General features: G+C 32.5%; 1 protein-coding gene across 1 annotated transcript; it reads right to left on the minus strand.

The window, feature by feature from the left end:
* Positions 1–3264: 3264 nt before the first annotated feature.
* On the minus strand, positions 3265–14117 carry LOC134261403 (nuclear protein AMMECR1-like). Its single transcript, XM_062743851.1, has 5 exons — positions 13876–14117; positions 11824–11934; positions 10784–10898; positions 9481–9571; positions 3265–7037 (listed from the first exon to the last, which is right to left on the minus strand). The coding sequence occupies exons 1-5, from the start codon at positions 14088–14090 to the stop codon at positions 6871–6873; spliced, it is 699 nt and encodes a 232-aa protein (XP_062599835.1). The 5' UTR covers positions 14091–14117; the 3' UTR covers positions 3265–6870.
* Between the last annotated feature and the right edge of the window lie 1434 nt (positions 14118–15551).

Genomic DNA, 15551 nt, shown 5'->3' on the forward strand with positions numbered 1-15551 from the left:
TTCAGTAGATGAATGTGCAATAAGATTTGGGAATTTTCATTTACACTCTGGGGCCAAATGGTGTGGGAAAACAACAACAACAACAACAAAATATTTCCCAAAGCTTCTCTTCCAACCTACACAGTGGACTTTTTCGTTCCCCGCCTTCGCAAAAGCGTGGGAACATTAAATCTCATTCGTCTGTCAGTCTGTCTGTCTGTCAGTCTGTCCGTCCGTCACAAAAACTTTAATCTTGGTCATGTCTTTTGAATGAGAAGAGATAGGGCTTTCATATAACACATATATAAATTTTACCTGTGACAAGACCTTTCTAAATACACTATGATTTTTGACCCCGCGACCTTGGTCTTGAAGTTTGACCTACTTTTTAAAAAATTAAACATTATATTGAATTGACCATAACTTTCGAAAGAGAAGAGATTGGGCTTTCATATTATACATGTATATTACCTGTGACAAGACCTATCTAAATACACCATGATTTTTGACCTCATGACCTTGACCTTGAAGTTTGGCCTTTTTTTTCAAAAACTATGAGAAGAGATAGGACATTCATATTAGACCTGTCCATTGTTTGTGATTGTACATTTCTATATACACTATGATTTTGGACCCCGTGACCTTGACTTTGAAGTTTGACCTTCTTTAAAAAAAATTAAAGACACTGAATTGGCCATAACCTTTGAATGAAACAAGATGGGGTTTTCATATTACACATGTGTATTATCTGTGACAAGACTTTTCTAAATATATTATGATTTTTGACCTCGTGACCTTGGTATTGAAGTTTGACCTACTTTTTAAAACGTTTCCTCATGATTTTTGAATGAGAAGACATAGGGCTTTCATATTTAATCTGTGTATTGCTTGTGACAAGACCTTTCTAAATACTTGTACACTTGGTTTTTTTTATCTTGTGACATTGTCCCTGAAGTTTGACCTAATTTTCAAAAATATTAATTTTTCCTTATAACTTATGATTGATAAGAGATAGGGCTTTCATATTTGCCATGTACATTTCCTGTGACAAGATATTTTCGTGCATACTGTGATTTCTGACCCCTTGACCTTCATGATTGACCTGGATTTCCAAAAAGAATCAACTTTGGTGATAACTTCTGAATGACATATGATAGGGTGTTCATATTTGACACAATATGCCATAAATTATGATATCTCACCCACAAAGACACCAAAAGCGGTGGACCACAATTCTTTAAATTGCTTGTTTTTTTTTTACATTGAAAACATCTAGAATAGTTTCTTTGAGCTGAAAACAAATATGGTCAAAGTCAAAAATGTTGATGCCATTGAATAGCTCTCATCAGTATGTATAAGCTTATAATGTTTTGATTATTATATCTTGAATACTTTTTTTGTACCCACTTTCGCGAAAGCGAGGGGATATTAAATCTCATTCGTCTGTCCGTCTGTCCTTCCGTCACAGAAACTTTTACCTAGCCCATAACTTTTGATTTAGTGGAGCTTTGACTTTCATATGTGTATTCCTTGTGACAAGACATTTGTTTGAGTACCACCAAATTTGACCTGTTGACCTTGACCTTGGAGTTTGACCCACTTTTACACAAAAATTTCAAACTTTTACTTTGGTCATATCTTTTGAACGGTAGATATTAGGACTTTCATACTTCACATATGTATTCTTTGTGGCAAGAACTTTCATTGGATACCAACAACGTTGACCCTTTGACCTTGGAGATTTTTCGTACTTATGAAAAAAAATGGCCATAACTTTAAAATGTAAGGGCTATGGCTTTCAAACTTCACATGTATAATCCTTGCGAGAGGACCCTTTCATTTGATACCAAGAACTTTGATCTTGACCTACTTTTGAAGGATAAGGGCTAGGGCTCTCATACTTCACAGATTTAATTCTTGTGACAAGACCTTTTCACTGAATATAGAGAACTTTGACCCTTTGACCTTGGAGTTTGACCTACCTTTCAAAAACTTAACCTTGGCCATAACTTTTGAACAGGTGGTGCTAGGGCTTTCATATTTCACAATCATATTTCTTGTGAGAAGATCCTACTTTGGGTACCAATTTAATTTGCATTTAAGAAAAGTTTAATCTTCACTATATTAAGGGGTCATCAGTGTTTCACAAACACATCTTGTTCTTTATAACTTATGATTAAGAAGAGATAGGGCTTTCATATTTGACATGTGCATTACTGTGACAAGATATTTCCGAGCATGCTATGATTTCTGACCCCTTGACCTTCATGACTGACCTTATTTAAAAAAAAAAACAAACTTCAGTTATAATTTCTAAATGACATACTCAGTATGATAGGGCATTCATATTTTTATACAATATGTCATAAAAAATGACATCCCACCCACAAACTTTAAGACACCGAAAGCGGGGAACCACACATCTTTGAATATACTTGTTTGAAATATAGCCATACATAGATTTGAAGTCAAGGTCAAAGTAAATACCAAGATTTAAAAAAGTTGATGCAGCTGAACATCTCTTATAAATAGGCATAAGTATTAAAGGTTTGATAAAAATATCTTCTTGAGTTTCTTTGAAAATAAGCTAAACTTGACAAAAGATGTCAGGGTCAATAATGAAGTTCTTGAATAGATTTTATCAATCAGCACAGTATCTTTCAAACTGAGCTAAACAGAAAGTGTGATAGAAGGACAGAAGATGGACATGGTAAACACTATATGCCCTAGATATATTTCATTTTGGGATATAAAAAAATGATTTATGCCTCCCCTTAGTTCTCTCACAGAATCGAAAAGTCCATATTGTCCAATAATGGGAAAGAATTGATCATCTAAAGGCTTAGTTCATCAAATAAGTTATGGATTTGTCAGCAAGATGCAAAAGCTTAGTTGATGAGGCAATTAAATGAGCACTAACGAGAGTGAAACCTTTTGATTGTGACCTCATCATGGGAATAAGATGTAAATATACAATGCTTCTTGACATATTTCATATATCACAACCAAACAACACAGGATATAAACATCAAACAACGTGCTTACAGTGAATTAGAATGGGAATGACTGTCTGCTCGTTTGTTAGTTGCCACCCTCATTTAACAGTTGCATATATCCGTATTAAGCTCTGCTAATGCACTGCCAGTAAATTTCAGTTGGCATCCTTTAACAAAGAAGACAATCATTTCCCAAATGAGAGACATACTATGCTGATTTATGGGAACTCTTTCTAGGTCTATTACCTATTTTACTTACTGATGAGTACATTTAATCCAGTCAAGAACATGATATCTTATAGAATTTATTGAATGATGACTACACAATACAATATATATATATATATAATGATTAAATACAATTAAAAAATATAAAATCATGAGCTTTAGATATGCTTGCCTTAGACTTGTAATGCATATCACCGCCTCAAATATCATCTTAATAATAGGATAAACTCATCATTTTAATACGTGCAGAGTATCTGCAACATTTGGATGGAATCAAATCAAGTTTAAATTTTCTCTCTACTCAAACAAATGTGCTTTCTGCTGAACATACACAGATAAATTGCTTTAATACTATTTTGTCAAGGAATCTTATGACAAGCTCAAATAAACTAGTTTCAATACACACACATTGTGAACACACCAAGGTTGAAAACTACACAAAACTGACTTCATAATATTGATGCATTTGATAAAAGCTTTATTGCTATTCCAAATACCAGTACACTATGTGTACTTGTTAATCAGTGGTAAAAGTTCCATGAAATCCACTTTTACACTAAAAATAACAAAGATTACACCAATATAGACTTTAAAACTACAGAACTAGAAATATGTGTGTTCAAATTTGGAAAAAAGCCAACACTAAATGGATCTTTATGTCTTGAAATGTTGAAACAATTACATTTTTATACTGGTATAAATAATTTCTTGTCAAGGAATTAACTTCTAAGAATAAAAAATACTAGTATTGAGAACTAGATGACCTTTCAGCTCCACACTCGGAAGCCATAAAACCTAGACAAGCTCGCTTTTGATCTAAGTCTTACTTTTACAAAGGAATATACAGCAAAACTTGTTTAGTACGAACACAGATACATGTATTGTGAATTTGCGGATATGGCGAAGTTATCTTGGATCCCCCAGCTAAACAAAGAGCTAAATCCACGAATGGGCTAAATCGGCCTAACGATTTTAGGAAAAATAAAGTGAGGGGAAGAAAAAAATATCTATGGAAATATTATCCTTATGTATCAAACTTGAATAATTTACGCCAAAATTTTCATTTGATGACGAATTCCTTATATGGATATACAAATAATGGATATAGGGAAGTAATTTCAAAGGTCTCAGTGACTTTGTTGTAACCAAGTTTTACTGTATAGTAGAAAAGTGAGACTGAGATCAAAAGTGAGCTTGTCCAAGTTTTATGGCCCCAAAGCCAGAGAGTGATGACATAAAAATCATCAAATTTACAACCCCTTCACTGAAATTTCTTATAATAAATCAAAAGATGAATTCAAAATATATTGTAGCTCTTTTTGTTCTTTCAAAAAAAAGTATTCTTTAAAATTAGAAATTTTCATCTAAAGTTTACCAAGAACTGAACAGTTACAATTTAAAAAAAAAAAAAAGTAATCTTTGCTATACAACAAATTCTGTTCTTGCTATGTAATAATTATCACAATAATCATAATAAAAATTCAATGTCATTCAATAAAAAATTTTATCCCTGAGGTGTAATTATAAGCCACACCATCTTAGTCAAATAGCAAATCTAGGTCAAGGTCACAGAGGCACTGTGCTATTGCAATCATCCCATTTGTCTTAAATTCGATATTGTTAAAATAATTATAAGTTTGATTCTTACAGAAATATAAGCATTTTGTCTAGATTTTTAGAGTACTTAACCTTTCACATATTTCATTAAATTCAAATGTTTTAGATTTTTCAAGTTAGAGAGCTTGAAGATCTTAGAATGTTAGAAAAACACAAAAAACTAACTTTTATTACAGTTTGAATAATGAAATACAGTCATTTAACTGGTGATTAACATTAATTAAACAAAAAATGTTCAAAATGAGTTTCTTCCTTCTGAACAAAAATTTACAGCATAATGTTTTGAATTTCAATTAAAGACAATTAAAAGTGTCAAAAGGAAAACTTGAAGTGTGGGATAAAATTTAATGTATTTCAGTTGGATTAAAATGTGAGACAGGTCTTCTTTTCTTTCACCCATGATCTGAAGTCCTATATATTGAGATGTGAATTTGAAGCAGTACCCTGACTCAGACTGCTAGTTGAGTAGTTAATCCCTCTGATCATCTGCCATTTATTTCATGTATATGACACATATTTACATACCCATCTGATCTTCTGGATTTTTATTCTTCTTTAGAATGCAGTGACTTTGAATTTAAATATAAGAAAACATTTCACTTTAAATGCTTATAGCATTGAACAACATCAATTTTTTTTCTATGAAAAAAGGAAGAATATTTCTTATGAGCTAAACCACTGAAATATTTCATACCACTGAATGAAAATGTCAACTTCTCAAGCAAACTCAGTGTCATTTATGACCATGCTGACAGGCATATTCATATTTTTACACATTTTTTCATCACACAGTATATGGTTTGTCTTCTGGTTAACTTCAAAAATTTTAAAATCTTAACTAAAACATGAGATTCAAGGGCTAAAAAAATAATAAAATGATGTAGGATTAAGTTATCTGAAAATTAGTTTTTAAGAGTTAAACATTTTTTTTTTCAAGAACTTATTTCAAATCATCTTTTGTGTGCATTTCAGATCATGTATTTTTAAAATAATGAAAAAGCCTTTTAACTGAAACTCCACAGTAGTATACATTAATAGTATTGAAGATTCTACACATCATTTTTTTAATGAATGGTAAAAATAAACCAGAAAATTTAATATTAAAACATACGAACATCTTCAGAGTTAACATTCATTGAAGGGCTACCTCTTCCGTTGTCCAGATTATAAATCTGTTGCCCCCTGCTCACCACGAGGAGGTGGAAGTAGGATTTTGAGCAGGATGTCTCCTTAAAAAATTGCCTTCTAAAAGTCCATAAAATTGTTATTCAGTGCTCACAAAATTATCTACTGTATTTTTAAGAGTAGTTTTCCAGCAGAAATATTGAAATACACGAGCACTGGAGTATCTGCCACAATTCCTGATACTCAAAGTTAAATTGATTTAGGATCTACTATTAGAAATACTTTTAAAAAATTGAGATGTGTACAAAACTTGTGTTTAAAATGTCTACAGAATGGGGCAAGGAAAGAAATATGTATAAGATTTTCATCTCTGTCTTTGTATTTATACCCATTCACCTACTCAATTACCTAGGCATGCAAAAACTGCTACGAGGAGTAATTTAAGAAGGGCGTAACATGATAAAGAAAATTCCAAGTATGAAACTCACTACTTAGCTGATCAGAAAAAAAAATATATATACATGTATAGGCAATTCTCTACCCCATGGCTATCAGAAGATATTTGCGTCTATCTACAAGATAAATCCAATGACATAGAGAAATATACAGCGCTGTACATCTTACTTCAAGAACATCTGTGTGATACTTCAATTCATGGCGAGAAAAATTTCTAAGTGTAAAAAATAGGAAATATACTCATCTCAAACCCTGGCTAAAATCACTACAATTTATAACAAAGGAAAGTCGACCAGTACACAGTAAAATTCTGTCCAATCATACCACAGATTCTATTATCTTCTTATTACCATATGCTGACATATACATTTATGCTTCTATAGTACGCTGTTTTCATGCTGCTTTTGTTCTTCTTTTATACTGCAGTGATCAAGGTGTGGTGCTGCCCGAATCCTAAAATTCACCGGCATCATGCATGACCGTTCTGCTTATTGGCCACATAGTCGTTATATCCTAGCGTTAATTTTTCACTGCGGTAACGAGTTAGTTTGAGTGATTTTCTCACTTCATGGTCTATTGGTCCCTTGTATCCACCTTTCCTTAGAAGAGAATCTATTGTCTGTAGAATATCCCATCCTGAAAGTATTTGTCAAAGAAAAGAATAGTTTAGTATCCATTTAAAACAATAAAATGCTTCCTTTGGCTGTTAGTATGGGATTTAATGTTGCACTTGTTGCAGAAAAAATGCATAACCTGCATTATGTATAATTGCTCTACAATAGAAGCAACATTAATTTCCACACAAACGAAGAAAGACATTTTATTGTTTATTTTTATATCTGTCAAAAAAAAAAAAATACAATACAATGTAAAAGTAAGTACATAGTAATATTGTATGTACCGGTATGTTCGTGTAATTGAACGTTTCATTGATGGATGAGCCATTGCTCAAAAAATTTAGTACAGAGATGGCTGGTTTAGCAATTTTCACTGACAGTTAAATGACGGTGGTTTTCATTAGAAAGTAAAGGAAATAATAGTTTGCAGTGGATGTACATGTAAATAATTGATGTTACTGATATTTTCAATCTTGCTTCCCAAAATTGTGTCACTGATGTACTTTTTCATGCATATACAGGTAAATAAACACTGCACCTTGAAATGGAAAGATGGAGTTCATCATGGGAAAAATCAAGGTCCCAACCAAATTTTCTTTTCTCATCTCTTTATTTAGAAGCAGAACTGCAGGTTTACATTGATATTGCTTTAAGTTACAATATATGAGTTTAAGATATAATGGAGAAAAAATCTTATTCAAGTTAACCCCCAGTGCTATGAGATTGAAATAAAATGTGTTAATTTTACTTGTGTTAACTGTTAATGCCACTGCATTTCATTTCTGGCATGATATGGTCCACATTTTTGTCATTTATTATGTAAGGGTTCATAAACAAGTCCATGTTTTTGATATACATATTGTTTGAAATACCAAAATTCCATTATAAATTTTTACAACTCAAAAATATTTTATATCCATGGTACTCCACCATTAACAGTAATTCAATGCATCATGCTACGGTCCCTGCAGATAAGCATTCAGCTGTGGCCATTCATTTGGTAGATGTTGCACAGGTGTGAAGCTGTTATGACCATGGAAAGCAAGAGACCACAGAATGAACAAACACATCAGTGACAAACGATTGGCATCAATGCTAGAGAAAGGGATGTATTGGAATATCCAGGGTGTCACTTCTCCTCCTCTGAACCTTGGCTTTAAGATCTTGTGGCTTTTGTTCATACATTCTGTTGTTTTCTTTCATCCAATGCTAGTTTTTAATCAATATATACATGTGCATGATGACGATATTAAATACAGTGGAGCCTCATTTATCCGGACGCTTTGGTTCCCAGTCAATTTGTCCGGATATATGAAGCGTCCGGATACCTGATTCACCAGTTAAACAAGACATAATAACATTTTAAAATTCTGTTCCGATAAAAAAGTGTCCGGATACTGAAGCATCTGGATATCTGGCGTCCGGATATCTGAAGGTCCACTGTAGTACTAAACTAATGGCTATTCCTGTTTCAATTTAATGCTTGATAACAATTGAAGGATTTTAACAAAATTATTTATATGTCATTTTGAATTCTAAGGCCTTCTGTATATTGGTATGCAGTTTCCCTTATACCTAGAAGATACATTCCACCTACGCTTTACAATAAAAATTAAAATGTACCTAATATCTTGTGTAATTATATTGCAGAAATAGTCATGAGAATTTCTCAAAGTCAATAAAAGACTTGGTGCCCCTTTTATAATTTAACTACATTGTAACTCTTAAGGACCCTCTTTAAAGGAATAAAAAATGTGTTTAGACAAATTCATGTTATATAAAGGTGTTGATATCATCTTTCTGATTTTCGACATAGGGTCTTTGTGAGTGTAATGTCATATGCATGTGGAAACAGCATTAACAGGAATATCAAAGTCTGAAATTGGACTTCATTTTTGGAGACTGTCATTTAAAATTTTGGATAAAAGGATGATTGAAAAAATGTTTTTTATTCATAGAATAGAATAAAATTTAGTGTCTCTGATATGTGTGAGATGGAACAGAAAATACAACATAGTGCTGAATTTATGCTTCAAACAAATTTTTAAAATCTCATTACTCTGGAATATATTCACAAAAGCCCCATGCTGTTTTAAGTTGTCAGTGTTGCCCCAAAAGCTATTTTGTGAATTTTGTTTATGAGAGAACATTGTTATTCATACAAACATTTTGTCAAAATTTCTACATATGAAAATTTGTTAATTGTGACACATGCAAATTTTTTACAACATGATAATGTTAATGAAACAAAAAAAATTATTGAAAATGAACACTTTTGTTGAAACAACCCCCACATAATTAGTATCCTGCAATGACTTCTAAGTATAACATCCTTCTTATGTAACATGGATCTGATTTAAAGGTTTGCAAATATTTTCCATGCAAATTTCAATATGTTAAGGAAATGGATGTACAAAAGTTTTAACTGTAAATCAAGTTAATTGTAATGATATTGTTAGTACCTTGTTCTGTGGCAACCTCAGGTAGGTAGGTAGCTGTCTTCTTGTGGCCTTTCTCATTGAGGAATTCTATCCTGATTCCATGGACTCCCACCTGAAAAAAGCAAAAAATTCTGTGAATCTACCAGAAAGTCATGCACAAATGAAGTGAAATGGACAACAACTAGATTTAGATATACACAGTTTGTATATAAGTAAACACAACAGAGCACTTATTCATCAAACTGAAAAGGAGTGATACAACTGATTACAGTAGACACCCCCTTCTTAGAAATCACTGCCAAGGGTAGAATACAAATATTAGATTTAATTAAAAGACTCATAATAATACATGTAATATACTAAGTTCTGAGAAACATTTGCTTTAATTTCCTTGGACAACTTTTAATATTTTTGTATGTTCTTTAAGACTTCTTTAAAAATAATAAAATAAAAGGCCATATAAGTTTTAGAACTTTCTGTAAATTCACTGAATAGGACTAACATACCTCACACGTAATAAGGTCATAGACTATAAATTATTTTATTTCAAGAAATTGAAGTTTGCTTTGTCTTTAAGTTATTAAAAGATGCAGTTTCAGCTAATTTTTCTGAAAGTCAAATTCACAAAAATATCACCAAAAAATTTTTTTTCATTTGTAGGCTGGGTTGGAAAACTGAGGGCATTGATACAAACTTTCTGTTTGGGCTGGCACAGCAAGAACAAAAGATGTTTGTAAAACACTTATGCCCCCCTCCCCCAAATAATGGGAAATTTTGTAAGTCCAAGGGACATAACTCTATCCAAAATGGTTTGATTGTACTGGTAACCCAAACCAGAACTTGACCTAGATATTTTTTTTTATAAATCTGTATATTGAATTTCATTTTAATATGTGCAACCTCTGCAAAGGAGATGAACGGAAACTGCAACTAATTGGAATTTTTCTGTCCTAAATGGTCCATGAACTTGATTAAGGCATAACTCAAGAAATATGTCCTGCCCCCAAAACAATGGTACAAAATCAAAAAATGATGAGGGAGGTGATTTGTTGTTTTTATTTTATTGATTTAGCAATAAAAAGGGTCATACCAAAACAGAACTTGATTAAGATATTTATGATAAATCTGTATACCAAGTTTCATTCCAATACGTTCAACCTCTGCCAAATGAACAGAAACTGATGGTGGACCAACAGACCGACTGACAGCAGCAAAGAATTATGCCTTCCCTTCAAAATGGTATCAAAATCAGCCATATAATTCATTGCCTCCACATTTTAATTTTCTGTGTAAATATAATCTTCCTTATACCATCTGTCCTTACCTCCCAATCCAGGTAATCGCGGGCATCCTCAAAGTTGGTCAGGATGGAGACAGACACATGGAGCTTGCTGAATTCTTCCTTGGCGATGGGACTAAAACGGCTATCTTTGATAGCACTGAAATAGCAGCAAATCCAGTTCACATCATTTGTGGTGTTATGCATCATTTTATTATAACAAATCATAGCACCAGACCTGTTTACCCATATTGTTGTCTATAAGTATTTTTTTTTTATCAGATTTGACAGTGAGATTTGTCATTTGCCAGTTATATTTCACTTTCCATCAATTTTGCAAGAGAACAACTACACTTCTTATTACCATTTCCGTCACTTTTTTTGACCATCGCATCACTCAAGTATTTGAAATCTTTATCTTTTTTTAACAATTTTAAGCATTGAACTTAGACAGATCATAATGAAAACTAACTGCTAAAATACAAACAAAGGGACATCCAATTTCTGTACTTTTATAACAAAAAATGTAAGATGTACTTTGGACTCAAAATCTGAACAAAATACAATAAGAGTACACGGGTCTGTAGCTTAATTGATTGACTGTACATTATCTTAATACTTCCCATATAAGTATTTTTCATTCATATTGATATGGCATAGAGGTGTCAGAGTGGGGGGTTGTAAGTTATTCTTGTAGGAAATTTTTTGATGAGTTTGGAAATAAAGTAATTCTATTTAAATTTTAATAAGTGCTCTTTGAAAAAAAAAAACTATAAAATTAAAACACTTTGTTTCATATAAAATATTGAAGAAAATGTTTCCATGCATACTGTTATTACTTATTTCCCCTCAACTATACACCCATTTACCAAAGCATGATGTTCATGAAAAAATCTCACTTGTAAATATCACTTGGTAATCTCCACACATTTATGGATTACCAATGATTCTTATTATCATGGACATCTGCCATGCTCCTGTTCCTATACTAATCAACATAAATAAGTGGATTACCTTGTAAATTGATATGTATGTATACCTATATTAATAAGTATGATTACCTATACTAATAAGATATCTGATACCTGGTGACTGCATATTCCCTGAGGCCACTGTGAAGACTGATAGAGGTGAAGGTTCCGATGCAACCTCGCAGACGACGGCTATGACCGATTTTCCAGGTCACAAACAAGGGACTAGCAAAAGAAAACACCAATGTAGTGCAATGGCAAAGCCACTAATACTGGAAAATAACAGTCTTGCAGTAAGCAATTTTCACAACAGCTGCTGACTTATAGATCCCTAGTCTTAAATAAATTGAGAAGTTCATCCAAATTTACATGTATTTAGCATCAGTGTCAGAGCAGTTTTATGAAGCTTTTTTTTTTTTTGTAGCTTTCATTTTGCTACTTGTATCAATTAACATGTTAGCTTTGGGCACTGCTTAGAAAGTTTATTAAAATCTAAACTCAAATTTCTCCGATTTTTAATTTTAATACCAATGAAAATCATTTAGCTGTTTTATCATATAAAAAAGGGTATTACAGTAGAATCCCGTTATTACTATGTTCATTTTGTCACGGTAAAATATTGTAATACATGTAGTCCTTATTTGCATAATACATGCCAACTTTCCCGATTTTTTCGGGAGTCTACCGATTTTGAACCCTGTCTACCACTTGTCTATCGATTTATTTTTTTTTCCCCATTTCTATCGATTTTTTGAAAGTCCGGATTTTTTACCGATTTGCTTTGAATAATACAGTATTTCCGTGTGCAGAAAACATGGCTGTATCATTGTTTATCAGTAGGATATCTGTTAATTGCCACTGATAACAGGTAATCAACAAGGTGTCAACTGTGCTACCTGTCATCACAGTCATTTTAATTGCTCCCGATTCTCATTAACAGTATATATTGACCTAGACAATTGTGCCAGATGTGGAAATTTTTGAAATTGTCTGTGACAGTAGCCTTATAAACTATGTAATTTACCAACAGACATTGAAAAGTAACCACATGGTAACTGCATAAACTTAACTTGCTTCAGCTTACTTGTAAAGTTTAACATCCTTAGTCATGTAATAATCTGTTTGTGTATCACATTTTTTAAGGCAGGGGTAAGTTTATCATAATATTAACATATTAAATAATTTTGAATGAAATAATTTTTTAAAAATTTCAAATGATATTGTAATTGTGCTTTTGTTGATGTTGATAGATAAGAAAACATTTTTTGAAGTAGTAACATACTGTATATGATACAAGGTAGTAGATTGACATTTAAGAAAAAAAAAACCTTCAAATAAATATTTTTCAAGACAAATGTCGCAAATAAGGAACTCTGAAAAATGTCGTTATGCGCAATCTCCCCCAAGAAAATTTTCAAAAGTTGGCATGCATGTTTGCATGAGCATGTGAATTATCTATGAGAATAAGATTATAATTTCTTTGTGGGCAACTTTAAATTATATTGGAGTGCCCACACTGATAAGAAAATTTTTGATGAATTGAATCTTAATCTTTCTTTTTTTCTAAATGTTCTTAATTAATCAGTAAAATGCATGAAGATTTACAGTCAAAACATTTCTTTCTAGAATGTTTATTAAGGATGCAAAGTGAAACAAAGGTATAAGAAAATCCTAAAGGAAGTTTATTTCTGTGGTAGCGAAAGCCTGTCCACTTCCCTAATGAGAATACATTTCATCACCAGTGACCAGATAACACATCTGGGTTGTGACTGTTTAATATCTGACATTTTCTCCCTTCCTGTTTCCCAAAAGAATGTTAAGATTGTAATATTTTAAAATATTTACAAATTAATTCGAAAATGTCTAATAGCAGAAGTTATATTTTCAAAAGTATAGACATTTAAATGACGGATTTCTCTTAGTCCAATTCACAAAGTGAACGTCAGTCCATTTGACCCATTTTAATCAGCTGGTCGTAGTCTCCATAACAATGAGTCATTTCCTTTGTTTACATTCGCTTTCCTTTGTATAGCATGCAATTTAGGTAACCATGTGCACTGATCAAAAATAGATCAAAAATACAAACACCATAACAATGCTTTGATGTCAATTTATCGAACCAAGGTATAAAAGGGTTCATTTAAGTAACAAATGAAATTTACTTACAAGGCTTCATTAGTGAAAGACGGGTTTTTGGGTGGTTCATAACTGTGAAGATGGCTATGGAGTACGTCAAAACAAAATATACACATCTCTATACTAGCCACAGAATAGTTGTGTTTGTAACCATTTGGATGAACTGAGGATCCATTACAGCACATAGAGGCAGGCATCGAATTGTTTAGTTTTTGTTTTTTCACTCCACAACAGCTGGCCGCCATATTGGAACCTCTCTCGCCAGGATCTCGATGGCTCACGAGAACTGTATCTTCATGGGCGGATCTACAGTTTATATATGTCACATTGTAAACGAAGATTCGGGGTGTATAGTCTTTGCTCTGTCCATCCATCTGTCTGTCTGTGTGTCCACAGAAACTTTAATCTTTATACCCAACACTTTTGATTCAATTGTGGAAGCTGGCTTTAAAGTTTCATATTTCACGACAAAACCAACATATTTGACCTCTTGACCTGGGAGTTTGACCCACTTTAAATTTCAACTTCAACTTTGGCCATAATTTTTGAACAGTTGCTAGGACTTTCATATTTTCATCAACTTTTTAAAAACATTAATCTTGACAATAACATAATTTTGAACTGTGAGTACGTTCTATAGGGCTTTCAAATTTCACAGGTATGTTCTTTGTAACGAGGCCTTTCCTTGGAAACCAACGATTTTGACCCTGAACTTGGGGTTTTAAATGACTTTTTGAAAAACTTTAATCTTAGTTATAACGTGTAAACAGTGGTGGTAGGACTTTTAATTATATTTGCATGTGTATTTCTAGCTAATTACAAGTCCTTGACCCTCTGACCTTGGAGCTTAATCCAATTTCAGAAAACATGACTATTGAATGTAACTTTAGAATGGTTGACGCATGGGCTTTCATATTTACAGAAGTCCTTCACTGGGTAACAGCATTTTTGTCCCTCTCTTTCACAAGAGCGGGGCATTATAAATCTCAATCGTATGGTGGCAAATTTATGCCATCCACATAATTTTTGGTCAACATATGTTGACAAAAAGTTATGTTGATGGCATAAATATGCCACCATACAATCGAATGTCACAAAAACTTTTACCTTGGTCATAACTTTTGAATGAGAAGAAATAGGGCTTTTATATTTCACATGTACATTACCTGTGACAATACCTATCTAAATATACTATGGTTTTTGACCAGTGACCTTGACGTTTGTCATACTTTTAAAAAATTAAAATTACTTTAATTAAATTTTTCATAACTTTTGAAAGAGAAAATACAGTGCTTTCATATTATACATGTATATTATCTGCGACAAGGCCTCTTTAAATATACTATGAATTTTTACCCTGTGACCTTGAAGTTTGACCTACATTTCAAAAATGACCTCTTTCCTTAATAATACAACTTCTAATTGAGAAGAGATAGGGTTTCATATTTGACATACGAATTACCTGTGAAAAGATGTTTCCGGGCGCGCATGCATTTATTTTTTACCCTTTGACCTTTATGTTTGACCTAAAGTAAAAAAAAAGTTAACTTTGATGAGTACTCTTAATGGCTTAGAAAGGGCGTTTATATTTAAAACAATATGCCATAAATAATGCCACCCTATCCACCAAGACACCGAAAGCGGGGGAACACAATTCTTTGAATTTGCTTGTCTATCTCTTGAACTTCGTGTATGACTTACATTGA

Source organism: Saccostrea cucullata, unplaced genomic scaffold (assembly GCF_032062105.1).
Source record: "Saccostrea cucullata isolate Sc308-1 unplaced genomic scaffold, CSIRO_AGI_Scuc_v1 ctg559, whole genome shotgun sequence".
NCBI classification, from domain to species: Eukaryota; Metazoa; Mollusca; class Bivalvia; order Ostreida; family Ostreidae; genus Saccostrea; species Saccostrea cuccullata.

Bases quoted from the DNA above. Each gene is read 5' to 3' on its own strand.
- LOC134261403 (XM_062743851.1), bottom strand. From the start codon at position 14,090: ATGGCGGCCAGCTGTTGTGGAGTGAAAAAACAAAAACTAAACAATTCG. The intron at 10,899-11,823 runs GTATCAGATATC...CTGCTATTTCAG, and splicing joins AGGGAATATGCAGTCACCAG to TGCTATCAAAGATAGCCGTT. The intron at 7,038-9,480 runs GTACTAACAATA...AAATACTTTCAG, and splicing joins TGAGGTTGCCACAGAACAAG to GATGGGATATTCTACAGACA.